The 27,792-nt window shown below is 45.9% G+C and overlaps 1 protein-coding gene across 1 annotated transcript in view; it reads left to right on the forward strand.

Annotated features, from left to right (window-relative positions):
* Positions 1 to 9,585: 9,585 nt before the first annotated feature.
* LOC119386432 (proteasome adapter and scaffold protein ECM29) overlaps positions 9,586 to 27,792 on the forward strand; it is an 814,720-nt gene continuing 796,513 nt past the window's right edge. The window contains exon 1 of the mRNA XM_037653733.2: positions 9,586 to 9,616. Within this exon, the coding sequence (XP_037509661.1) occupies positions 9,586 to 9,616 (31 nt within the window). The remainder of the gene's footprint in view (positions 9,617 to 27,792) is intronic.

Here is a 27,792-nt window from a genome sequence, read left to right on the forward strand (position 1 = left end):
CGATATAAACAAGCATTTCAATTTCCAAGGCTTGTATGCAGACTAATAAGTGAGCAAGACACGCAAATTGGGCGAGTTGGTGAGGTTCCATGGTAAAAATATAAAGCAGCGCTTTTTTAAACACAAGACGAAGGAATGGAGGGACACATACATCTCTTCTTTCCTTCGTCTTGTGTTTAAAAAAGCGCTGTTTTCTATTTTTAATAATTGAGTGCATGCACGTCTCGGTATGGAGGTGTGAATGCAGAATTTTTGAGACACAATTATTATTTTATTTTATTTATTTAATACCCATAGCGCCCATACAGGCATTACGTACAGGGGGGGGGGGGCATGAAAGTTGCAGGTGCAAATGAAAATGTAGATTATTCTACGCCGACACAAACGTACACAGCTGCGTCGAACACAGCTACATCAAAAATGTCGTATACATTGGGAAAACAATCTAAAATAAACAGAAAGCACAGTGATAATAGTTAATGGCAATGCGAACAGTAATTACAACAAAGCGCGGCAGTGGTAAATATATAGTACAGCACAAGATGCAAAGGAAGCACTAAAAGAAAACAACACAGTTTACAAATGGGATACAGTATAGATCATGGTGATTACCAGGCGTACGCATGATTTCTTTTAAGGCTCAGTGGTCAAAAGATTCAATCATTTTTATTGCAGAAAAGAATGCGTCATTAGACGAAATTCCTACAATTGTGGAAGGAAGTCGATTCCACTGACTGATAGTTCTGGGAAAAAAAGAGTTGCTGAAGGACGATGTATTGCATTTATATTATCTTAATTGTGTTCGTGATCTTTGCGTGCTGATGTGTAGTGAGGCCGGTTAATGTATACGTCACGGGGAATTCGAGTATGAAAATGATATATGCTGTGTAATAGCTTCAGTCGAAATGACGCTCTTCGCATGCTGCAGAGACTTCCATTTTAATATCGCCTTAGATTCCGTTGAACTAAACTGTCTGTCATCATAGGCGTGCGCAGGGGGGGGGGGGGGCAAAGGGGGCGAGAAGGGGGGCGCAAAGTCAGCCCTATACATTGTAGGGGGGGCGATAGGGGGGGGGCGCAAAGGCAGGCGCGCATACATTGACATAATAGGGAGGGGGGGGGGCGCTGCGACGAACCTTCGCCCCCCCTGAAGGGCAACCCTGCGCACGCTTATGTCTGTCATACATGGGTATATTAAGCACATATCTTGCCGCCATGGACTGAACTTTTTCTAATCTTTCTTTCTTTGATGCTGTTGAAGGGTCCCACACGCAGCACGCGTATTCTAGCACTGATCTTACGTATGTTTTATATAATAACTCCCGGGTTTGCTGTGGAAATGCACGTGTATTTCGTCGCAGAAATCCCAAACTCCGACAAGCTTTACCTACGATATAATCCACATGCCGACTCCATGATAAAGAGGGGCAAAAGTAAACGCCTAGGCATTTGTATTCGCACACCATTTTTACCGGTGAGCAGTTTATTGTGTATTCGAATTCACCTGGACTTTTTTTTTTCTGGTGAACCTCATGCACACCGTTTTCTTAAGCTTAAGTTTCATTTCCCACCGCTCACACCATGCGTGTATCGCACATAAGTCGTTTTGGATCACAGATCAGTCAGTTTCAGAGGTAATTTTGCGGTATAATATGCAGTCATCTGCAAATAGCCTAATATGATATTGTACGTTTTCGTTAATCTCATTGATATAAAGTAAGAAAAGAAGGGGTCCCAGTACTGATCCCTGAGGCACCCCTGACGTAACATCAGTTATTGCAGACTGTTCGCCGTTTACAACTGCGCATTGTCGCCTCTCACGTAAATATTCAGCAACCCATACAATAACTTGGGGATTAATGTCAAAGCTGGACAGTTTTTGCAGTAATAAGTAGTGCGAAACGGTGTCGAACGCCTTCTGAAAGTCGAGGAAAATACAATCAACCGAAGAGTTATCGTCCAGTGCTGCTGCTAAAACATGTGTGAACTCTACCAGTTGTGTGACGCACGATAGTTCATGTCTAAATCCGTGCTGGTTTGAGTTCAATAAAGAATTACTATCTATATGCTTAACAATGGCGGTATATAAAACGTGTTCAAGAATTTTGCAGCACACAGAAGTGAGTGAAATGGGGCGGTAGTTATTGATAACGTTGCGCGGGCCAGATTGAGCAACCGATGCCATTTTCCAGTCAGTCGGGAGAGAACTGTGTTTTAAGGACTTTTCATAAATGACTGTTCGCAATCTCGTGAAGTGTTGGCGATTTAGAAATCCTTGTGATACCAAGCATGAACTATAGTCTGCAAAGGCCGGTTAGCAGTAAAAAAGACCTCAAGTCACGCACTTCTAGAGAGGTACACGGAATCATGCAAACAGAAAAGCAGAGTGCACAGAGTTCCATTTCAACTATAATTACACAGAAATACAGGCTTTTTTTTTTTGTAGCCGCTACAGCAAGAAGTATATTGGTTCAGTCGCACAACACCATTTATATTGTAGTATGGGCAGAACACAACCTAAGCAAAACATCGAGCACAGTGGAAAACACGACTGTCGCCGAAGGCCAGTACCCCATTGATTGGCGGATTGCACTTCTCACACACGTAATAGGAACGTTAGGACGGCTTCGTGCATTAATGTGGCGATGGAGGGCGTATATACCACCATTGGGCTGTAGTCAACGCGCTTTCTTGGATATGTGCAACACTTAATTGGATATGTGCCGCCGACCGCCCATCCATACTACACCACTACACTGCTAACGCCGCGACGGTGAGCCCAATCTCGCAACAATGTGTTGCGAGTAGGCCAAGTAGGCTGCACCAACATAACTGGACGGAAGGAGGCTTTCTAAAGACGACATTTATGTGTACACACGCGGGGCAGCTGTACCGATTGTTATTGTATGGACGTCCCTAGTGGACGTGTGATACATCAACACGGGCACGCAAACCGTACTTACATCAAGTTCGATGGAGACCTGCAGTTATTTCACTTTTATTTCACTAACCGTGATTGCCCCAAACTGAGGTTGACCGCCTCAACGAAGCTAAGGAAAAGGCAGCACCCGAGACGATGGCTGAAGGCAGCGTGACTCCGGCGGAGGCCGAAATTAACGTCTTCCTAAAGTGCGTCAGCTGGTCTGTCTCGACAACAGAGCTGCTGATACGCGAAACAGTCCGGCAAAACAAACCACGCACGTTTAAATACATAAGTGATGCTAGTAAATCGGTGATACGACAGTGATACTGAATGTATGGCCGCTTAATTCAGTGAGCGGCCGTGCTGAACGTTACAGTTACAGTGGATAGGTGTAAACGTCTAACCTTTCACACCGACCACAAGGTGACCACCCCTAACTTACGTCAAATATTCTTAGGGACAGTAGATTAAAAACAGCAAGGAGTTGTTTTAGTCTGCGCATAGGACGCGTAACCACGGAGGCAGAATTGCACCGTGGACCCCGTGGACAGTTACGTCTGGGCGTAACGATAGCGACGGCTACAGTTACGTCTGGACGTAACCCTAGACGCACCGTTAAATAAAAGTGATGGTTCAAGTACACTTCGCCCAAATGACTTTCCAACTGTAAGCGATCGATCCACGCAAAGCACGCACTCACCACACATACATGTCCGCCACAGTACAAGCTGTGCGTCAGACAAACATTCACAAATCACGTAACTCATGGCCTTTATCTCATACTCGTACAGCTCGTTATCATATCTGATAGATTTGGCAATGGTCCACTGAACAGGGGGACATCGCAGGAACGAAAGCGGCAACGACTTGCTACGACTTCTACAACATACACAACGCGATCACGTCCCTACGGTCAGAGGTGGTTCTCGTTAATGCGCACAGTTCACGCTCAATATCAACACCAGTACAGTAGTGCGTAGTGCCGTGCCTCCCCTGCCAGCACCCACCACGCAAGCCACACAAACGGGCCACGCAGAGCACGCACTTACCACACATACACGTACGCCACAGTACAAGCTGTGCGTCAAACAGACACATTTCACAAATCACGTAACACATGGCCTTTATCTCATGCTCGTACAGCTCGTTATCATTGCTTATAGATTTGGCACTGGTCCACTGAACCGGAGGACATCGCAACAAAAGCGGCAACGATTTGCTACGACTTCTACAACACACACAGTTCTCGTTAATGCACACGGTTCACGCTCAATATCTACATCAGTACAGTAGTGTGCCTCCTCTGCCAACACTCACCACGCAAGCCACACAACGGGCCTGAACGCTACTCTGCCGCCACCTACTTATACACTTCAAGCCAAGTCAAGCGGTTTTAAGCGGCTATATGGGTGAACCGAACGCTTTGCCCACCTAACGTCTCCTTCCACCCGGTGGAAGGAGACACTGCCGTTTTCCGACGCTATTGCTAAATAGCGACCAACTTTATAATATAAATACTACACTGTGAAAAAGTTGTATTTTTTATTTACGTGTAACAGCATTACAATGGTGGCCAATACACCGTATAAATTATCATGACCGCGTAGCGCCGTAGCTTCGTACAGCACATGACGGCCTTCTCTGCATGTGTGTGCTCGCTAGTGCAGCGAAGTAGCGAGTTTACTAGCAGAACCTGTGCGGCATTAATTAACATGTAATAGTTTTTGTTCAGTTTCATCTGTGGAAAGTGTAACGAGTCAATAGCAGCATATCCGAGTGGTTTTTGGTGCTTGACAGTGCCGATCTTGACAGTGCCGTGGTCTTAAATTGACAGTGCCGATCGAGGGACACCGATTTCCTCAGCTCTCATTCTTCCATTTGTCGGTAAGTGTTGCACTTATATATTTCAAATATGTAGCGAACGTTTGTCCCGACCGCTTCTGTGCTTTATTAGGCGCAGCGTCATTGCACCTTAGTGTAGTACGCGATGTATATATATGCGCGAAGCACACATACCGGTTTGTGTAAGGAGTCTTTGTCTCCGTGCAACAAAAAAAAAAAAAATTAACATTGTTGCGCATATGGACGAAAACAACGAAGACCAGTGATCGTGCTTGCCACACCGGGTTAGAAAGGGGAGAATACGAGGTGAAATCTAACTAGCCGGCTGCTCCTGAGCTCACCTTCACGACGTAATAAACGGCCCCTTCTAGCCTTAACGGTCGCAAGCGTAACAATATGTTTAAATCTGCTTTGTTGAGGGAATTAATGGCTATGCAAAAGTTAGATGTCTGCAGTCATGATCTGCATGGGCAATCAAACCTTTTATTTTGTTACAGATTGCCTGCGCGTCACTCGTGCTTCAACAACACAAACACCACTGCTGTGGATCAAGGTCTCCTGCGGATCTCTGTCCAAAAAGATTCAAAATGTCAATCGCAAACTGAAGCCGGCAAATGAACTATTTCAAGTGTATACAAGATTTTTCAGATGAAATATATTACTTCAAATAGACCTTTTTGTGTTATACGTGTTCTTAATGGGATTTGAAAAAGTTACATCAATGGAACTACAGCTCTTGAGGGGAGCCAACTGCGCTGGCACCAGCAGCTACTGGTTCCGTGGCCTGCTGGTTCCATCACCTACTGGTTCCATCGCCTGCTGGTTCCATCACCCACTGGTTCCAGTAGCTGCTGGGAATGTGCTAATAAACCATCACTACTGGAACCAGTAGCGAACCAGCAGGAAATTTTCACCTGGGAAGGGTAAAAAAACGCTATAGGTTAAGACGAATGGAACAAAAACACACGGCGCTGGCCTGCACTTCTAAGTGTCGCATGCATTCCTTCTTTTCATCTTAACTTCTCGCACAGTTTAGTCTTCTTGCAGTATGATCCAACGAATCAGACAAATCTTAATGCTGTCCATGGTCTTCGTCTTCTGATATAGTTAATTATTACGATGACAATCTCTCCACGTGCTCCGCAAGAAAAAAAAAAAAAAACGCCCAGATGATATTAAACACTCCGGAGAGTCTTAGAATAAATATGGCTTGTGTTCTTTGCAGCTAAATCTAAAAAGCGTCAAGTCTCAAGAATGACCAAATCATAAAGCGGGAAAGAAAGGGGGCGGGGTGAGGGGGGAGGGCCCCCCCTATATTTTTGAACCGGGCCCTCCTCACTGTTAATCGGCCCTGGTTGCAGTCAGCTCTCGTTTGTGCAGTCTCTTCTTTGTGTCTCGTTTTTGCGCTGTTCAATATGAACCCCAACCAACTAGCCCAACTCTCCCTTTTGCTGAGATAAGTCCCCTTCTTTCTTTTTATTTTCAATATCTAGGCTGAAAAACAAAACATTTACGAAACGTTTTCCAGTTCTCTGACTTTCAATACATCTCTGTGCGGTTTTCTCAGCCCTTACTGTTAAAAGTCCTGAATTTCAGCCAGTTTGGCAAGAGGATGCAGTGAAATATAGCTTTTAGGACTTGTGGTTTCGGTTTCCACGCGGCCGGCGCCGCCGCCGCCGACGAAAAGTGGCCGTGCGCCGCCGCCGATGATGTACCCGGCGTGCCCCGACGCCGCCGCCGACTCGGAACGACCCCCACGCCGCCGCCGGTCGAAACCGCCACGGCGCACGCGTAAGCATGGCCTCCGAGATGGCGGACGCGCGCCGCGCGCCTTATCTCGGAGGCCATGGCGTAAGGCACAGGCGGCGAGGTGCGTTCACGCCACTCGACAGTTCTAGTATAGTGCCTAGAATATACTGGCTAGTGTGCTGAGCGGAGGGGGTTTCCTATGGGAGGAGGTGGCAGGGCCGGTGATGCCTTCCAACTTTCGCCGGCAGGCGGCGACGCTTGTCGCAAAGGTGTAGGCGCGCGCCGGTTTGGCCTCCGCAGTTAGTGCCTCGTGTCCGAATTTGTCTTAGTGACGTCTGCGCTGCTTTATCGTGTTCGCGCTGTCCTTTGTGTACGCACGAGTAAATGAGAAACTGCAAACAGTAATGATGCAACGGGAGAAGCATCAGGGCAGGCAGAAAACATGCTTCGTTCCGCTGTGTCGGAGTGGCTATCACATTTTCTGTTGAAATACAGATGGGGTTTTCACTAATATGTTTGTATTAAGCAGTTGTTTGAGTATTTCCCTGCCCGTTTAACATTTTTCACTGTATTTTGCTGATTTAAGAACTGGTATTATGACTATTTGTATTGTGTCTCTTCTGTTGAGCGTTTGTTTACATTTATGTGTGCGTTGCGTGTTTTGAACATTATTTATGTTTGATAAGTTGATGGTTAAGTTGTGGAAGAGTGGATTTTTCATAGTGAAAGTCATTATATTCTCAGTTATTAAGGTGGGGTGAAACTTCGAAAGCGAGTTTCAAAGCTTGGCTGTACAGCAGTGGTAATGAAAGCTATGACTAAAATTTGCGAGGTATCTTAAGGTGGACGCAGGTTGCATTAAAGCTTAAAAATGGTTTGAAATTGTTTAGTATTCTTTTATTTGTGTTTGTTTTTCTACTAGTGTATACTTTTAAATAAGATCTGCCAACTGCAGACCATTGCAATTTTGCATAAAGGTAGCTACTAATGCTTTACAGAAGTGGAACTAAAATTGTGAGTGTACAGCAAAAACTAGATTTATGTTTCTTACGTTTGTTGATTTATGAAAATTGCCACTTATGACTGATTTTTTGTACTAAAAATACAAATACGCATAGGCTACTGCTTCTAGTGCCAGTTATGTAAATGATTAGTTACCACGTGGAAATTTTTGTTTTCTAAGCCCACTAGTTCTCAAGAAAAAGGTACAGAAACTACAAAATGTTCTTTTGAGAAAACGCAGAAATAATGTAGGGGTACGCGAGCATTACCTGTCAATGTGTCAAAGAAAAAGCGCCTAAAATTCTTTTGAAACTGCGAGTACCCAAATGCGATATTTTCTGAAAGATAAATAAATGTTGTATCAGGTAATTTTGAAATCCCAAAATTGAATTTTTTTTACCAAAGGAAGTCTCATCCCGCCTTAAACTGTTAGTTCATTGCGGTTAAAAACAAAAGCCCATATTCACAAAGGTGCCTCGCACTTGATTTTTTCAGGCAATATTCAGCTAATACACATGCTAGACTAATGAAATATCTAATTGAGACGTCGATCTTGACTAATGACCCCTGTTCGGTTTCTTTGCACTTATGTTACCTTCTGTTAAAATAAATTTAAGCTCCAGACACATTCGTAATGTTTTTTTTTGTTTTTTTTTTGTTTTTGTGAAGTGAGTAGTACCTTTCAGATAAAATGCATGAGTAGTGAATCCTATTCAGACTGGCTTGTGTTCATGGCATGCGGTCTAGAAAATACGGATGCCATGCTGCATGGAAAACGCAGAACAGTGAAAGTGACCCTACCCCACCCTACATTTGCGTATAAACGATGCTCTGTTAACTACAGACTTGCTCATGTAGATACAACAATGCAGTAGCCACAGCTGAACTGCAGAAACATCGAACAACCGATCCGAGAGTATGAGGCCTATGCTGATATCTGCAGCACTGGGTGTGCAATATTCATCCTGTTTGTGAAAGCGAACAATGTGCAAAAACTAGTGTCATAATGTCTGCAAGAAATATTAGTGTATTTGTGTAATACCAGCGTTACACTGGAATTTGCGATTACTGTCGACCTGCTTCGAGTCAAATGTGCTCGTGAGAATTATCGTAGCCACCGATCCGACTACCTCGGCGCATATTACACTCTGCAAGTCCATGATGGTGCATCATACCGAGTGTGACGCGCCGCTAATATAAAATATGACCACGACTGAGCGGTGCGAATTGCAATTGACTGGATCGACTTCAAGTAAAATCGCTGCGTTGAAAACAGCGCGAAAACGGGATGAAGGCTAATGATAACAAACACATAAGCGCTGTTGCTTAGCCTTCGTCCAGTCTTCGCGCTGTTTTCAACAGAATAATGTACTAACTGGCCCTTCAAAGCACCCTGCTATCGCCAGCGAATGTTCACGTGTAGCAGCGAAGAATCCGAGTCGTACTTGATCGCGATCGAAATTGCCGTGAGCCATCCTTACGACATGATTGCTTGCACCTAACGTGTCAACCTTAGCTGAGTGTTTTCAGCTGGCAAGTTGGGTATATCGTAGTATATTAATTGTGACTTTTCTACTTCGCTTTGGTGGTGAAGCACAGTATCGCGAAAGCTAGCAGACGACCGTGAGGGACGTGTGAAACCTTCGTCATTTTGTAGTGCCCAACCAGTTGAGGACTCTCTGCGGGCAGCAATTTGCCGCTAAGATTTCCTTCTTCCGATCGAGTGTTCTGTCGAGTGCGTTAAAAGGAACGAAGAACACTGTATTCGCAGCAGAAAGCGCCGTGCTACGCAGCCGCAAGCGCAGGAGCCGCCGACGCGCGATGGACCTTAGCGAGTCGGAGCGCCGCCATGCGGTGACTGTGGGAAGGCATCAGCGCGGTGGCCACGCCAAAGCGCGCGCTCAGCACACTAGCCAGTATATTCTAGGCACTATAGTACACTCTAGCCGGAGGACGCTTTCAAGATTAGTCGACTGCAGCGCCGCCGTGATTTTCTACACAAAATGGGCCGCTCCACGGCAGCCGGTTGTGCCCTCAAAATATCTAGTACACTCTAGCATAACGAAGTCATGGCTGAAGCGGACGTTCAAAACGAGGCCGGTATGCAGATTTTGTTTTTTCTCCTTCGTAATTTCGTGCTTAAATACTTGCAGGAACCACAAATGTCCGTGTGTTCTCCCGCGCGCATAGCGTGTTCCCAACTTCTGAAAGTAATGCGATCATTCATCGTCTCCTTTCGAAAGGGTGGCGAAACTCGTAGCGCTCAAAAAACGAAGAAAGTGACGGCAGGACGATGCGTCTACTTCCAACACAATGTTTGTTTGAACTGAGGAGAAACACGTGTATGCTGATTAGTTGCGCGACAAACGGCGCGGATTGATCAAAGCACTTGAAATGTTGACACGTGCGAAGCCATGCCGCTGCGTTTTGTTTGCTCCAGCTCCACCGATTCTGTGCTGGTGAAATTCTTGCTCTTTAACCCTTAGAGGCGAAACGACGAACCGTGCACCTTCTTTATATGCGGGCCAGGCGGCTGCCTCGAAGGAATTTCCGCAATCGTTTCAAAGGATGGCTCGACGAGGAAGCACACCAAGTGGCGTCGATTCCCTCGGGAACACATCGATCAAAACCGTGCTGTGGGGCGGGCTCTGCCATGTTGCGAACCAGGGACAGGTGGGTTCAAATGGAGCAAAGAAACTTTGCCCAGAGTGTTATAGGCCTAGTGCGCTGCAGCTTTGAACCGAACAGGCGGTTACCACAGAAGTGGGACGAAATTGAAAGACAACTCTACCGCAGCTGTGCGGCCTGTAAGAAACGCCTCGAATTCCGTCTGCAAGTGTACTCACTCTCCTGAGCTTTTTTTTTTCGCCTTTTATTATTTTAAATGTATACACAAACTTACAAGGTCACAAGAAATAGGAAGATAGCAAGCTGACAACGGCCCCTAGAACGGCAATGTGCCTGTCTGCGTCTTCTGCTCTCACGCGTGATTTCTTGCCAGCCAGAACGGCGAGCAGAGGTAGCCGGTGCGGAAACAGACACACATTTGCAGCGTCCTCTTCGTTGGGAACGAAGAGAGTTTGATATGGCTCAGCACACGTAGAGCACTGAAAAATCAAAAGCTCACCTCCACTCGTACGTCATAGTCCACGGTTTTCAATTGCACTATTATATGCATTTCCCAATAATGTCGGAAAATTCTATCGCGTACATCAGTTCTTTCAGACCACACACTGACCACTCATGTGCACGTACCAACGATGCACAACTCCTTTCGAAACACGTTTTTCAATCCTACGGCAACCGCCGAACAACACACGATTGTTGCTTCTTGTCCTCACGCGCGGGCTGGCGATGCGGCTTTCCTAGCTGATTACGACAACCAGTGACGAAACTGAGGGCGCTTTGCACGTTGTCTCACTGGTCCTGTAAAAATTTGTGTGCGCGCGTTGCTTCTGTGTGCGTGTTGTGTGTCGGTTTGTGTGTGTTGTGTGTTGTGGTTGTGGGGGGAGCTCACTGTTCCACGAGTGGTGTCCAAGGACGGAACAGAACTTCATTTCCGGCGCAAGCAGAGTGTGTTTTCTATGCTTCCCCCCCCTTTTTTCAGTAGGGCTAGCAATACGGTTTTCGGCGAAAAAAAGGACTGAGGGGGGTCCGTCTTTCTCGAATGGCTTGAGGCGAAAAGGGGACGAAGTTTTGTGGAATGCTTACTTTAACAAGAGTTGCAGCATGCTGGTTTTTCTGCTACAGCTTTAAATGGCTGTAGTTTGAGAGGTTTTTCAGACAGGAAGCAAACATAAATAAACATAAGTTAGCACAGCCTACTTGTATACGCAGACAAAAAAAAAGCTACGGCTGCCGTTCTTGGAGAAAAGCAGCCGCTGCAACCGTCGCCGCCACCTTGAAACATGCAGACGGGCCTGTAGGCGACAATCCTAACAGTGCGCCACTGGCCCGCAGAGGGCGAGAGCAGTAGCGCCACCATACCAGCTCTCGAGGTCTATAGCGAATCAGTAGCGTTGGATGTGTTCTTATCGTCCAAAACGCTCAAGCCAGGCTGACCCCTCCGGGTCATCATGTCAGAGCGAAGCAACTGGCATAAATCTGTAGCACTGTTTCTGCAAGAGAAGTTAAAGGTGTTAACAAGTCACGACCCTTATTTAGTGAAAAATTAGGAACAAAGCCTTTACAAGAACGGCCTACAATTCATCTCATGTCCAAGACCTATACTACTTGCTCAGCTGCGTAGAAGAATGCATCGATAGTCACCGAGCCATCGCTTTTGCAGACAATGCTTCAGCTGAGGGATTCTGGGAACTTTTGCCCTGCCTTCTCGTCTTGGGAAGGTGACAAACAAGATGTGTGTATTGGTTCGTCAAAAAACTCCCGCACGAGTGGCTTACTTTTTTCAAAAAATGACAGAGACATTGAATGTAAGCTCAGTGGTTCCAGCATTGTAAAATTCCTGTGTCTGTTGAAGGCTATTTGGTTGTACTGGGGGGCACCAAGCAAGACTTTGACACCGATTCGTTCGAGACTCTTCGAATGTTCACTGAGTGTTTAAATGCATTGCTAATCACACATGAAGCATCAGAGAAAGACTCCTTGAGGTTTCGTGACTTAAGGCCTACGAGCACACCTGCTTGTAGTACAACCATGCAGTAGCAAGCGTTTACAGCATTTCTCATCCGGCAGCTCCAAGCTCTTTAAACAAGGGATTACCAAACTCGGCCTAAGTAATGCTTCAAGCAACTCCTGTTCGCACTCTTGTGAGGCCAGTTCTCCCGCCCAAACCAATCGTTTGATTATAGCAGGCTACAACAGCATGTCATCACTTCAGCAGCAGAAAGACTTGTGAGGACAGTCACACTGAAAATGCATACCTAAATCTGCCGGTGGCACCAGTGATCACAACATAAGCCATCTAAGCCTCTCTGTTATCCCTTACATACATGACATATCACACAGTCTCAAGATAGCCAGCAGGGCGAACATATGGGTGGTTTTTTTCTGCACCAAATAAACTTTCGAAGCTTTGTTAGGCACGCTATAAATCGGTCTGTTTTTTATGGGTCACAAAACATAGAAACTAGGAGTGTGCGAATATTCCAACTTTCAATATTTTTCGAATAGTACTTGCTATTTGATTCGCATTGGAATTTTACTATTCAAAGTACTTGAACTTCCTTAACCCTTTCGGCCCTGGCGGTGTCAATTGACACCATGACACAGCATTTCCCCTAGCACCTCGGAAATGAAACCAACCTGGCCATCCTTGGGGGAATACTTCTTCAATGATCCCCACTGCGTTTGACACGAAAATGGTGACATGCTTGCGGAGCTGGGACCCAGAAAGAAGAAAAAGCTTGACCGAAGTCATGGGTGACGCCGTGGCGGGTCAGCTGAGGCGGCTAAGCGCAATTTTCGGGTCGACGTACCGAAGCTGCTTCAATGAGTATCACATTGAAAACTGAGACGTGGTTCACATTTTGTGTACTCTAGTGAATAGCGGGAAAAAAGATGCCATTTTTCTCATTTCACAACCGCTGAGCCCTGATGACCTAATTTGATGTCATGTTTGTAAATCCATTAATAATTGCACCACTGGCTCAATTTTTTGTTTGTGGTCTTCTGAGGTCATAACTTTAAGGAAAACAAACACAAAAAATGTCCCCGACCAAAATAAAAAATCCAGGGCTGAAAGGGTTAAAATATATATACGGTTTCATTCACTAAAAATCTAATCACAGCACTTCTAAATAATGTGCATAAACCCAATTCTGTTGAAAGGCTAACGGGTGTGAATGCACCCCGACCCTATTTTAGACAAGGTATACCTCGATCACTGTGCACATACTAGAAAGACGGCAGCGTAAAAGTTCAAAGCGCGGCATCTGCTTATACCGTACTGAATCAAATGTAACGCACACCCATTCTTTGAGACTTGAAAATAAAAGTGCGTCAGCGCGTAATGTTAGGAGGTCTTTCAAAACTTTTGCCTGGCGCAATGTCGATGATCAGAAGAAAAAAAAGGCAAGAACAGTGCACCCTCATAGAAAGTAAAATTTATTCTGCTGGCAGTTCTTTTCCTTCAGGTGATCCAGTTTTGCTGGCTCACTTCTCGATCGCGTGTCTATTCAAGGGCCATTACCTTGACAAGCTCGGTCTACACAGAGCTGCTTGAGAACGCCTGCAAGCTTGTGGTCAAGGTCCAGATGTTTTCTTATTTTCGCCCTGTAGAAACTTTGTCTGGTCAACATGCAGTTTATGATTTCCTTCCTTTGGTTGCGCCATGAACGGACACAGGTTTTGGGACACACAGAGTAGACGCGACGTAGTTGTCCTCAGCGTGCAAAATAACTTTTCTTTTGTGAGCTTTCATAACGAAAGGGGTGCGTCACCATTTCCACTGCGCTGGGAGACAGACTGCAGTCGAGCACGAAACGAGCCTGTGGCTTTAAAATTCAGGAAGCACTAGCAAGAATACAGGACAAGGTGCTACTAGGAAGTTTTAGTTAGAAGCAGCTGAACTTGATTTAGTTTCAAAATGCATTCCATCGCCATTTTGTGATGGCGATGTCACTACATCTGGGTTGTTGCTTGCTGCGAACGTGGTTTCTGTTTCTACTCGATCGACTCGTTTTGCTGAACGTGGTGTCCGAATAATGTATTGGTGCCACGAAATCAGCCCGTAATAAAAAATTCATTAGTATCACCCAAAAAATGCGAAATATATCCAGGCCTGTGGCAATACTGCACGCTGCGTCACAGTTAGCAGCACAGTTTCATTTTCATGCAGTGAACAGCACGCTGCCGGGTTACTGTGCTGAGGAATTTCCTTTTGGCCATGTTTCACAGTACATTTTAACGGCGTTGCTTGCGGAAAGCGTGCACTAGTCCGGTGTCCACAAAAGCCCTGTGCGGAAAACACGTGACCTCTCCCACCGGATCTGACGCGGGTGCCAACAGTTGCTGCAGGAACCACTTGCACCTGCGGAGTAGCAGAGGGACACATGCGCAGCAGATGAGAAACTCCCGACTCGAAGTTGAAGGAGGAAGAGAGGTGGAGGAAATAGCATCTTTTCCTCTCACGTGTTGTCGGCACAACCATGGTTGTACCAAACCACGTAAATAAACACAATTCGGCCTCTGCATTGGCTTCTTGTTTATCAGACAACTAGGGAACAAGACTTAGCAGCACCCCTCCAGCACGCTTTCACGTTCCTTATGTCATAAGAATATGCTTATGGTTCCTCAGCAACCTTTTTTTTTCTGCAATTTTGCTTCCAAGTACTTGAAAAATTTTCGAGAAATATTTGAAAGTATAATTTTTGTGCGTAGGCATCTCCACAACAAGTAAGCTTCATCTCGGATGTACAACTGAGGCAGCAAACCCTGTCGTTGAACGTTTCGGTTGCGCTAGCATGGTCTTCTCATCCTCCTCTCTAGCCTTCTCATCTTCTCAACGTGATGTCTCTGCACCCAAAGCAAGCACATAATAAAAGGCAGTAAGCAAACACAGACACAAGAGACAAGTTGGGGCAACACAAGCACCGACTAACTACCGGAAAAGGCACACGTGGCTGATAAGAAAGAAGGCACAAAAACTTATATGTGCATATAAGGCAAGAGGCGACACTGACAAACCAGCACGCATGGGGGTCTACGTGCGAGACAAGGCATTTGATTTCTTCTTTATGAGAGTTAATTGACGGCTGGCTCACGCATGTGCTAGCACTACTATCGATATGCCGGGGCTCAACCATAGTAGTGGTAGTGCCTGTGTGAGCCAGCCGTTGATTAACCTGCATAAACAAGAAATCAAATGCCTCAACAGCTATCTCTCACATAGACATGTGCTGTATTGATAGGCTTTGCCTCTTGCCTGGCATGTACAGATAAGCATTTGTCTGTGCTTTCTTTTCCATTGTGTTGGGCCCTTTTAGTTGTTAGTCACTGTTTGTGTTGTCCTGACTTTTCTCTTGTGTGTGTTTGCAAGCCTACCTTTGTGTAAGATGAATCTTTATGAAGTAGCTCAGCTTTCTCTAGTTCTAGGTATCCTTCGCCAGCTTTGAGGCTAGGATTACTATAAGGACTACGGAAATTATGTCAAGCACGTGTGGTAGCCACTGAACGGCATCTTGAAGTCTGTGAAATTCTAGTCTCATCAATGCACAGAACTTGTATTCAGAACTTCAAGCCAGTACCTACCTCCTGAAAAGATTGTGCATGTTTACCCTAGCTTCAACACATCAGCACTGATCTTCTGATCACAGAAACAGCCGCCGTTATGTGTCGCTCTAGTCCGAACCAAAGTGATTTCTCTGTTGAAATAAATAATAACAGCTTTGTTTGTGGCGTTGCCACTGGCGCAACGATAGCGGTGCATTCCACAGTTCCAGAAGAAGCTATGAAAACGACACACTTGATTTGTGTCGCAGGGCCCCTTTAAACAATGTTAAACTGAACACCACATATACAAATAAACAAAACAGATCAGCCAGTTATCACAGCATTGGCACCAAAAAGCAGGTAAATATGAGGCCGGTGTTCTCACCTTACGTAACTGATCCAAGCTTGTAGGATTAAAAATGATGTACCATCTTATCCATAATGAATTAATAAAAAAAAATAGGCAGTTATACATACCGAACCATAAAACAAACATGACCCACCTGACATGAATGCACGCTATCATTAAACGAAACCCCAGTTCATACGGAAAGCCATAAGCATTAGTGTCTTTCCTTTGGTGATGCATGAATGGAACAAGCTGGACCCTACTATTAGGAACAGCACAATCTTATCTACTTTTTTTAATACTTGCCAAAAATGAATTACATGCTTCACAATTATGAGCATACGTCTGCAAAATATGTGGAGCTCAGTCAGACTCTCTCATGAAATATATTTTGCCCTCAGGGCTCACTCGGACTCACACTTGTCAAAGTTTTCCTTAAGACTCACCAAAATATTACTGACCTGGACTCGCTCAAACTCAGACTCACTTCTCGATTTCAATTAGTGAGTCGACTCATGAGTCCATTAGCATAGAATTAGCTTTTTCACCCATGCTGTCAATGCTCTTTAACACCGATATCTCCTTATTGGAACTTTAGCGCACACACACGAGGACACACAAGAAAGAACACACGGACCAGCGCAGACTATCAACTGATTTTTTATTCACCAGGAAACCATCATATATACTCAATTTCCGCCCTCATGAACACTGCGCATGAGCAAATTGGCATCGTACAATTTTTCACAAAAATAAAACCTTTACAAAGGATGACATAATCTACATCTCGTTCAACAATTCTATTTCTTTATCATGCAGCAATACTGAAGGGTGACTAACGCACATGTCCTTAAGTCTAGAAATGTGCCACGCCTCCACTATTTCTCTTGTCTTCTGATTGGGGTTTACATACATAACTTCAGTTCTATCAAACAACGGGTTACACGACCTAGAAGAACACCGCGCGCAATGCATAGCCAGATGTGTTTCTGGCCTTCCCTTCAAATTGTTCAAATGCTCTTTTAATCTCACATTCAAGCATCGGCCCGTTTGACCTACATAACAGTGGCCACAATTGAACGGAATTTTATACACTACATTTCTTTTGCATTCTACTACCCGGTGATCTTCACGTTTGGAACATTTAGTACCGATATCATTAGGCCTTTCTACGTACAAATTATTCACAGCCGAACACACTCCTCCAACTTTGTTTTTTGCCGAGAATACTACCTTGACGCCATATTCAGCTGCCACCTTCTTAATTTTATGAGAGAGACCATGCACGTAAGGGATTACTGATATCTTTTTTGATTCTTGGCTCCTTTCCTCCTTCTTCCCAGACTTCATTTTCTTCAATAACCTTTCGCTTGCCGTTAGGAGAACCGAGTTTGGGTATCCAGCCTTTTCCAGCCTTAACTTCTGCTCTAGGAAAGATTCCCTTAATCTGTGCTTGCATGATTTCATCAGAGGTGAATGAAAACACCCCATTGCGATCCCGTGTTTTATTAACCTTGTATGGGCGGAGCCATATTGTAACAAGGGCTTTTTTCTCCTCGGGGATTACTCCCAGCACAAATGGTCTTTTTCAAAAATAAGCTTTAAGTCTAGGAACTGTAAGCAGTTATTACTGGGCTGTTCAACTGTGAAATTTAGGCCTTTGCCTCTTCTTCTAAATGTATCCAACACACTTGAGGTAACCTCATCCCATTCCTTGTTTAAGCCCAAAATCAAATAATCATCAACATACCTGATTATTTTTATTTTCAAACCCTTGCCTTCCAGTTCCGAATTCACCAACCTGTCTACTTTACTCAAAAAAATTGTGCTTAGCGCAGGGGCTACTTTCGACCCGATACACACCCCCTTTTTTTTGACGGAACAATTATCTTTGAACTGAACAATCGTGCTATCAAGGTACATGCATAGTATTTCCAGAAACTTTTCTAGCGACATCCCACTTCTATTGCGAAAAGACACTTCGTCATTGTCCTGTTCAATGCACTCTTTTACAGAATCTAACAGAGCATCATGCGGCAAGGAATAGTACAGATCTTGAATATCAATACTAAAGCCTCTGTATCCTCCCTGTTCAACATCAGATAGGTAACACACTACCTCCTCAGAATTCTTGATGAAAAATGGGTCATTATGTGACACGGACGCGAGTATCCTTTGCAGAAAGCCAGACACAATAAACTGCCACGAATTGTGTTCTGACACAATTGCTCTGAACGGAACCTCTAACTTATGCGTTTTCGCCGCAAAGAACACTTCCAAAGTAAGACCTTTTTCTTTTTTCATTAGTGACACCATTTTTTCTAATCCATAGTTTTTTAACACTTCGACGGGAAGGGAAGGCCAATTTGAAGGGAAGGCCAGAAACACATCTGGCTATGCATTGCGCGCGGTGTTCTTCTAGGTCGTGTAACCCGTTGTTTGATAGAACTGAAGTTATGTATGTAAACCCCAATCAGAAGACAAGAGAAATAGTGGAGGCGTGGCACATTTCTAGACTTAAGGACATGTGCGTTAGTCACCCTTCAGTATTGCTGCATGATAAAGAAATAGAATTGTTGAACAAGATGTAAGGTTACGTCATCCTTTGTAAAGGTTTTATTTTTGTGAAAAATTGTACGATGCCAATTTGCTCATGCGCAGTGTTCATGAGGGCGGAAATTGAGTATATATGATGGTTTCCTGGTGAATAAAAAATCAGTTGATAGTCTGCGCTGGTCCGTGTGTTCTTTCTTGTGTGTCCTCGTGTGTGTGCGCTAAAGTTCCAATATGCAGCAAACCAACTAGCCCGCTTTTCCGTATTATTACCGATATCTCGTATAATTGGTGCTCTACTTGATGCCTTTTCATATTGTACCTTCAAATACGAGTTGACAGAGGTTGCAATCTAGAACGACATTTTTTTTATTGAAAGAGATGACTCACACGACATATTTTTATCAAGAAGTTTCTGTGAAAAAGTTTGTGGAGGGTGGGGGGGGGGGGGGGGGGGGAGGTCATAACTCACGCCTCTGATCAATAAATATTGAGCTGGTGTATGCAGGGTGTCGGAACGAAATGTTTTTCGTTTCTGTTTTAGTTTCGTTCCACCGCAAAAAGTTCTGTTCCGTTTCTGTTCCGGAACGAAAAAAAAAATGTTCCGTAATGGTTCGTAATGTTTTTTTTGTATGCAAAAATTTGAAGTCAAGGTAATCATAAAAAACATTTGATTTGTGATGTAGTTACTTGCTGTCCTCTCAAGAAAGTGGGATAGGGGTAAAACATGTTCTTCAGAGGAGCGGAAGTAACTGTTCTATGAATTCCTGCCAACTAATGCAAACCAGTATACCCTTCAAAGTCATAGTATTTATTTTCTCAAAAGTCAACTACGTTTTTTTTGGTGGGCTCAATGCTTTGTGTCAAGGGAGTGAGCGCAATCTCAGAAGCAGCACGTCATTGAGTGTAATCTCTTATGTGCGAGACCGCTGTTCTGATAAAAAAATCATCAGGCCTGCGTGGAACACGCAGCACAGTCTCAGCGAAAGCTGGAAGAGTGGCTTTTCTAGAGCCCGTTGTAGACTCTCTTGGGGCAACTAATACAAGTACATATGCAAAGTACCCGCTACATCATAAATCACCGTAAATTTTCTGAATTAGCAAAGCAGCCACTATGCCATTTTTCGTCATTCTTCGGAGAATTGTTGTACCCGCTACACATCTGTAAGGCATTATGTGCACTTTGTGCTGTGACTGATGACTAGAGGCCGGATTTTTAGGCACTAAAAAAGCTCGTTTTAGGCGCCAGAAATAGGCAGGCAAAACAATGTTTTAGGCTTCCAAAATAGTAAATATAGACACAATAAATTTTCACATAAATGCAAATAATTTGAAACGAAGACGTGCGCGAGCTCTAGTTACGAAAGGAAAACAAAAATGTTATTGCTTAAGGTGGCACAAAGGAGTAAACAGTTGAACTTAGCCGTCCAATGTGCTTTGTCCCGCACGGTTCGCAGAATACGGTCTCTCCCGTGTTCTGCACGGTGAGTCAAGATTCTACTGTCGAATCAACACACTCCTGGGTGTCGTCTCAGCATGACTGAGAAGGGCAGAGCACGAGCTGACAGCCAGATTGCTAAAACACCAGAAGGGAGGGATTCCTCCTATTGGCCGGATCGAATCGCGAAGAGCCAATTTCTCCCCTGCCAGTGAATCACTGGCGTAGCCAGGGGGGAGATGGGGTTCAACAGCACCCCCCCCCCCGAAACTTTTCAGTCTCGAATGCGGTATATATGCACGCATGCATACAAGCACACTCACGAACATACATAGAGTATGGTTGAACCCCCCCTCCCTCCCGAAAAAAAATTTCTGGCTACGCTGATGCAGTCAACACCTTACATGTTAACTTACAAAAAACAGAATCCGCGTGCACATCATATTTTCCTTTCTTTTTTTGCTCTTCGCACTCCTTTCTGCTCCATGGTCTCGCATTTGCGAACCGCGCACACCATGTCTCTGCGGCGGCGAATGTGCGTGTCCCACTTCACGGCTGCTAGCACTTGTTTCCGGGAGTTGGTTGAACTACAGGGCTAGGTTGAGCCCCATAGTTCCGAACAGTGAGTGTTGCGTGGTAGCATGAATAACGGACTCAAACTGCTCCCGGGAGCGCAACTTGAGGCTAAATAATGTTAATACAAGCGCCAATTTTGAAAATAGGCATTTATAGGCATTCATGAGCGTTTAGGCACAAACGCTAAAAATAGGCATTTATAGGCACTATAAAAACACTATAAAAGCCCTTCTTAACCCCTAATTCATGCTCATATATCAAAGTGGCACGATAGGAGTGCAAGGAACAAAATAGGCATTTGCCTAAAATCCGGTCTCTACTGATGACGATGAAGAATTATGGCTGAGCTCTTTCTAACGGGTTGGAAGCATTCAACGGCTGACTCGTTGCGCAATTTGCATTGTGTGACGCCAGGTTGTTATTTTAATGGGCACTGAGACCGCGGTAATCGTAGGGGCTGAATCGTCGTCCTCTTTCTCTATCCGCTGTTCCCTTGTTTTTCACTGACAGTGACACTTCGTATCAATATATTAACATGATTCCTTGCCCGACATGACACCTGTATAGAGTATTTTTGTGAAGGAGTTACAAGCACCAGCATGGCACTGTGGTGAAATACTCGACTGCCACGCAGAGGGCGCGAGTTTAAAATCCCATCCAATCCTAGAAATTTGTTTCTCAGTTCATTTTAAATGCGGAGCAATTCTTAACGAATCCAAGGCAGTTTGAGCGTTTCTATCTATCTATCTAGCCGCCTACGTCTGGCTGCTCTCAGTCGTGATAGCCTCCTTACCTTGGTGTAGACCAAAATTGTCATGGGAGGGTAAGAGGGTTTGGCGAATACGACTGTCTGGTCATGACAGGAATAACGTGAAAATCCTGTCGCGTACGTCGTCGAACCCTTTCCTCCAGACACGTGTGGCACATACCCGTATACCACGGGCAACGATAACCGGGTATGCGCCACAGGTGATCGACAGTTAATATCTTCCCAGGAACAACGAGAACAGAAATTGGTACTTAAATGCGAGAGCGTTAAGAAAAACCGTCATCAGCAGCATTGACCCGACGAATGCAAAGAAGAAAAATCAGGATTTCAGCAGGAATCGAACCCAAGCATTCTGAGTAGCAGTCAGGTATTTTGCCACAGAGCCACACCACGTCTTGAAACTCCTTTGGAAAAAGACCCTATGCAGGCGTAATATCGGAGCAGCGTCAGTTCTGATTGCAGTACTGGCTATCTAATTTCATAAAAAAGCAATAAACATAACATATGTGCTCCTATGATACGGGGCTAATGCCAGGTTAACGTCAATTGTGGTTCCAGTGTTGCCTCCGCTTCCATAGAAGCCTAATAAACATTACGTTTGCATTCCAATGATTCAGCAAGCTATATTCAAGCATTGCTCGACCCCGGAGGAATGCGTTAAAGGAGCACTGACATCAAATTTTAAAGTCGAGATGTGCCATTCATTCGATTGCTCGGTATGCATAGGTCTTCTTGGCCAAATTTGAATGGCGTCCGTCGCGTGGAAGTAATTTTATTTCGAGGGCAAACAGCGTACAAAAGCTCAACGGAAGATTGATCACGCTGCGACATCGACTCTAGTGCTACGTATAAGGTGTGATACACTCCGCAAGTACCATCCTGAGTGACGATACGCTAGTAACAGTGGCGTCGCCGATCTGAGTGTATTTATTGTGGCGCCGACGCTGCAGGTGACGCTCTCACTCCCAGCCAGTGGCTTTCCTTGCTGTCCTGATCCGTGCTTGCGATTCATCGTGTCACATCGACTAATTTGTCGTGTGCTCCACAGTGCGAGTGCGATCAATCGGAGTGGACTACGTGCCAGCATGTCGGAGAGCCACTGCATAGTGCCAACCTGCTCGCCGAGGCACGGAAAAAGCGTAAAGTGCGTGGCGTTTCATTACACGTACGGTACATGCCAACATGACCACAAGCTATCAAAGTGGAGTAGCCTATAGATAAATAACATCGCTGACAAGTAACACGCATGTAGCGTTAATAGTGAATGTTAGTTCATCCGTGGACTTCCTTGCGCTAGCGTAATACTGGATTACTGCAGCCGTAACCGTGAGAGGCCGGATAGGTGGGGCCATCTGGCGGCGCAAAGAAGAACCTGGCAAGCACAGAATTGTTATTGTAGAAAGCTATCGTATTCTATTTCTCCGCTGATGTGCATTCGCTATGCCGATATTCCGTAGACCCCTTTGCGTATACCAGAATGCCGTGCACGCTTAAATTCTCTGATATAGCTAATTGAGACACACCAGCGAGTATGGCCCAAGCGTGCACCCCCGGGCACCTCCTCGTTCCTGCTTGGAACGGTGTCTATTTCTGAATTGCTGTTTTGCAAAGGGTCAAAGCGAAAATGATTTGGACGTCGCTTATCGCGGTGATTCTAAGTTCCAGCATGTCGTCTTCAACACAAGTCGATACTTTTGACGGCGACGCTGGTGACAAGGCATGACTGAACGTGCGCGCCTAGCAGACGAAATGTTAGCTGAGCAGCTGATCCTCACGTCACTCCTTCCTGTGGACAAGTGGTAAACTGGGGCGCAGTCTGGATTTGACCGCGAGGGAGCGCTGTCAGCGCTAAAAAATGGCGGGCTTGCAGGCCGTTTTGAATCGCGCTAGATACCGGTGATATAAATCAATAAAACAGATAGCTATTCGTCCCTCAGTTGCAGTTTCGGTCGCGAATCGCTACTAGGGGGTAGATAACTACTCCTGGATGCAAAAACCTTGACATGCGTAAATTTGATGTCAGTGCTCCTTTAACGAAAGTTACGTTGATATTCACATCATCGCACCGTAAAATGCCTTTCGTTTCAATAATACTCATGTCTGTGCTCCTTAAGTTACCCTTTAAACGCCATTGTAATCAACGTTCCTGGTAAGGCCACGATGTGCACACAACTACTACGCTTACAAAAACACGTCAGTCCACCTCGTAACACTTGGATCAAAGCCAAAAATGCAGCATAGACAACTACTCACTGATTGCTTCGCATGAAACTGATTCCCACAAGGCGTGGGCTCTGCCACATTTTCTTCTTATTTCACGCGATAGCGGTTATGGACACCGGCGGCAGTGGACAACTATGGCGCCAGAATCGGCTGTTGTGATCTCATAACAGCGTTCGCTATAACAAACTTCAGCGCCGACAATGCCCTCGTGACGCTGGCCTGCATGACAGGCGCGCAAAAGTCCACTTGCGCTCATATAAGCATCTCTGGTTGCCACTGTTCCCGTTTTTCGCACAATTTCAATATATCTTTGCTTTGGAATTCCTGCCTGAGGTACACGCTAATACTGTACCCTGAGAGATTCATAATTGCTCACGTTGCATGACCTCAGTTGTTCCGAATTGCCTAGTTTTCTCGTGAACCGAAAAACGATGAAAAAAATTTCGGCTTCACTCCGGAACGAAATAATAGATAACGTTTCGGTTAATTTTCATTCTAAAAAGACAGGGCGTGCAAACACGGACACAAGAAAGAAGTCAGGACACCACAAACGCTTTTTAGAATGAATACTTACCAACTAGCTCAGCTCTCTGTTATTCTAAGGTTAAATTTTCATTCCGGTCAAAAATATCCTTTTTTTTTCGTTTTGGTTTTCGTTGCATTTCGACACACTGGGTGTATGAATGCTAGTGCGCTGAAGTATGTGTGAGTAGAGGTGAGTAAACGTGCGTATACACGTGAGCTGACATAAGGCTGATTGTAATGCTGAAGTCAAGTAGATAGGCCCATAGGTCGGCAAAAAATGTGGAGCTCACTCAGACTCACTCAAGAAATATATTTTGCACTTAAGGCTCACTCAGACTCAGACTCACCAAATTTTACTCAACCGAAGTCACTCAGACTCGAAATTTTTTACAACCGGACTCACTCGGACTCAAATCTGAGTATTACTCACGCGGACTCACTCGAACTCAGGCTCGCATCTTGATCTGAGCCTCAGTGAGTTGACTCATGAGTGAGTTTGTGAACCTCGGCTTATGAGTGTCGTCACTTATTTCTGTGGCATTTTCACTTTATCTCATTATATATCAAACTGTATCTGAAACAACAATTTACACAAACAGAACATGTGCGACTGTTGTTATTCACATCAATGTGTATAAAAATTGCACTTCTGATGGATATCGCAGCCGTATTCTCTGCCTACAGTTATAAGATGAAGACAAACTGATTGATGCGGTTCATCTGCAGCTTAGCAAAAATCGCCAAGCCTGCATGGAACACGCAGCACAGTCACAGCGAAAGCTGGAAAGAGCGGCTTTTCCGGACTCTGTGAGGGCTACTAATACAAGTACAAGGCACCCACTACGCCATAAATCATCGCAATTTTTGTGAAGTATATAGGGAACCAATGCCATCATTCGTCATTCTGCCGATAAGCATGGTATCCTCTACACATCTGTGAGGCATTATGTGGACCTTGTTGATGCGGTGGCTGTTGGATGGATGGATGAACAACTTTATTTTAGTCCTTCGGTATGCGCGATTAGCGCGCAGCGGGCCGCTCCCACGTCGGGACAGAGAGGCCTTGCCCCTCCGCCGCGTCGCGGGCCCGATGGACAGCCCAGAGCTGTGCTTCAAGGTCCGAGCTGCGTAGAGCTCGGTCCCACTCTTCCTTGGTGGTCCTGGCCCCCGGTGCCAGGGGGCAACCCCAGAGCATGTGAGCAAGACTGGCTATTTCTTTACAAAAGCGGCACGCATTGTCAAGATGCGCGTCCGGAAAAATTTTGTGCAGGAACGCCGGGCATGGGTAGGTGCCCGTCTGAAGTCGTCTGTACGTGACTTCTTGTGCTTTATTGAGTGCTTTGTGCGGTAGCGGCATGGTTCTCTTGATTGACCTATAGTACTGGGTGAGATCATTGTAAGTGACGAGGGGGTCGCGCTCGCTCTCCCATCCTGCCGAGAGGGAGTCTGGGCGGCTCGCACGGTGAGATAGATCTCGTGCGGCCGCGTGTGCAGTCTCGTTGAGGTTGGGTAGCGGCCCCTCCAATGGTCCCATGTGTGCCGGGAACCAATTGATGTAGTGCGGGGTGAGATGTTTCGTACCAAGTATTCTGCCGACGGGCGGGGAAATGCTTCCTGTTCCGAAGGACAAGATTGCCCTCTTGGAGTCACAGTATATCAAACCTTTATCATCTTCTAGGAGTGCAAGGCTTATGGCCGCCTGCTCGGCCACCTCAGCACTGTCAGTGCGGACCGTGCACGCGTTGATGACCGTGCCATCTTTGTTGACCACATATGCTACATAGGCTGGTCTGCCAGGGTATTTGGCTGCATCCGTAAAGCAGCATGCTTCCTCGGAGGCGCCTGCCTGTCGGAGGAGTGCTTTGGCTCGAGCAATTCGTCTGTCGATGTTGTGCTCGGGGTTCATAGTCCTGGGCAGGGGGGCTGCCCTGATCTTTCTCCTCTGGTCGGGTGTTAGACAGTGGCTGTTACTCTCGATCTCCCGAGGCGCGACGCCGATTTCTCTTAGGATCCATCTGCCCGCAGGTGTGCCGGATAACCTGATTATCTGTGATCGCTCCTGTGCTTCCGCTATCTCACTCAGCGTGTTATACATCCCTAATGTGTCCAGTGCTTCCGTGCTCGTGTGCATGGGTAGACCCATGGCTCTCTTGGCGACCTTACGGAGGAGCGTTTCTAGCTTGCCTCTCTCTGCTCTGGTCCAATTGTGCATAGCCGCGATGTACACGAAGTGGGTTATCACGAAGGCCTGTGTCAGTCTAAGCAGGTTGTCCTCCTTCAGCCCGTGATGCTGGTTGGTCACTCGTCTCAGTAGGCGTGTGGCATTCTCGGCCTTCGTGGTGAGCTTTGCGACTGCCATGGTGTTCGATCCATTCGCCTCTATTGTCATGCCCAACATCTTGATGTGACCAACCACCGGAATCGTGTTGCCTTCAGCGGTGTACAGGCGGATGCATGGGTCGGCGCCTGCGTCCCATTCCTTGGGTTTGTGCCCCCATCTCTTGGGTCTATATAACAGCAGTTCAGACTTGCTAGGCGAGCACAGCAGACCTGTTGGTTGGAGGTACTCCTCAGTGGTTTGGATCGCAATTTGTAAAATGCGCTCGATTTGTCCTTCGCTCGCCTTTGCCACCCACATGGTCACGTCATCTGCGTAGATGGTGTGTTGAAGGTTCTCGATTCGATTCAGTTGCGTGGACAGTCCCAGCATGACCAGGTTGAAGAGTGTAGGGGATATCACCGAGCCCTGTGGTGTACCTCTGTCCCCCAGTTGGACTGGTTCCGACTGCAGGGAGCCGACCCGTAGCGAAGCCTGCCTTCCACTCAGAAAGTCTCGGACGTAGTCATGGAGACGTTGACCAAGTCCAAGTGTTGAGATTTGTTGTAGAATGAAGGAGTGCCGTACGTTATCAAATGCCTTTTCTAGGTCTAGGCCTAGGATGGCCTTGACGCTTCTTGTTGTGTTGTCTAATATCTGGCTCTTGACCAACTTCATAGCGTCTTGCGTCGCCAGCGCCTGACGAAAACCAATGATGTTGTGAGGATATATCTCGTTGCTTTCCAGGTAAGGCTTCTTACGGTTAAGCACCGCATGCTCCATGGTCTTACCTACGCACGACGTGAGAGATATTGGACGCAGATTGTCCAAGCTGAGAGGTTTGCCGGGTTTCGGTATTAAGACCGTTTTGGCCGTCTTCCATTCTATGGGAACTTTGCCTGAACGCTATGCCTCATTAACTATCGCAGTGAGCTGTCCCGCACCAACCTCGTCCAGATTGTGGAGGGCCTTGTTGGTGATGTTATCTGGCCCCGGTGCGGATCGGCTGTTGAGACCTCTCAGTGCTTGTATGATTTCTTCCGTGGTGAAGTCGGCATCAAGCTCTGCGTTAGGTTGCCCCGAATATTGGGAGGTTGCGCCCTTGGGAGCTGCCGCATCCGCCACGGGGAGGTACTTGGCCGTCAATCTTGCTACAAGCTCGTTCGGTGTTTCGGTCTTGCATGCCTTGTATAGCAGCTTGGTCATCGCATCCCTCTGCGACGTCTTGGTGTTCGCGCCGTCCAAGAGGTGTTTGAGAAGGTTCCAAGAGCCACCTCTGCGTATCTGCCCGTCAGTCATGTTGCAGATCTCGTCCCACTGCTGCCTTGCTAGTGTGGAGCAGTGATGTTCGATG

Source organism: Rhipicephalus sanguineus, chromosome 3, assembly GCF_013339695.2.
Source record: "Rhipicephalus sanguineus isolate Rsan-2018 chromosome 3, BIME_Rsan_1.4, whole genome shotgun sequence".
Lineage (NCBI taxonomy): Eukaryota > Metazoa > Arthropoda > Arachnida > Ixodida > Ixodidae > Rhipicephalus > Rhipicephalus sanguineus.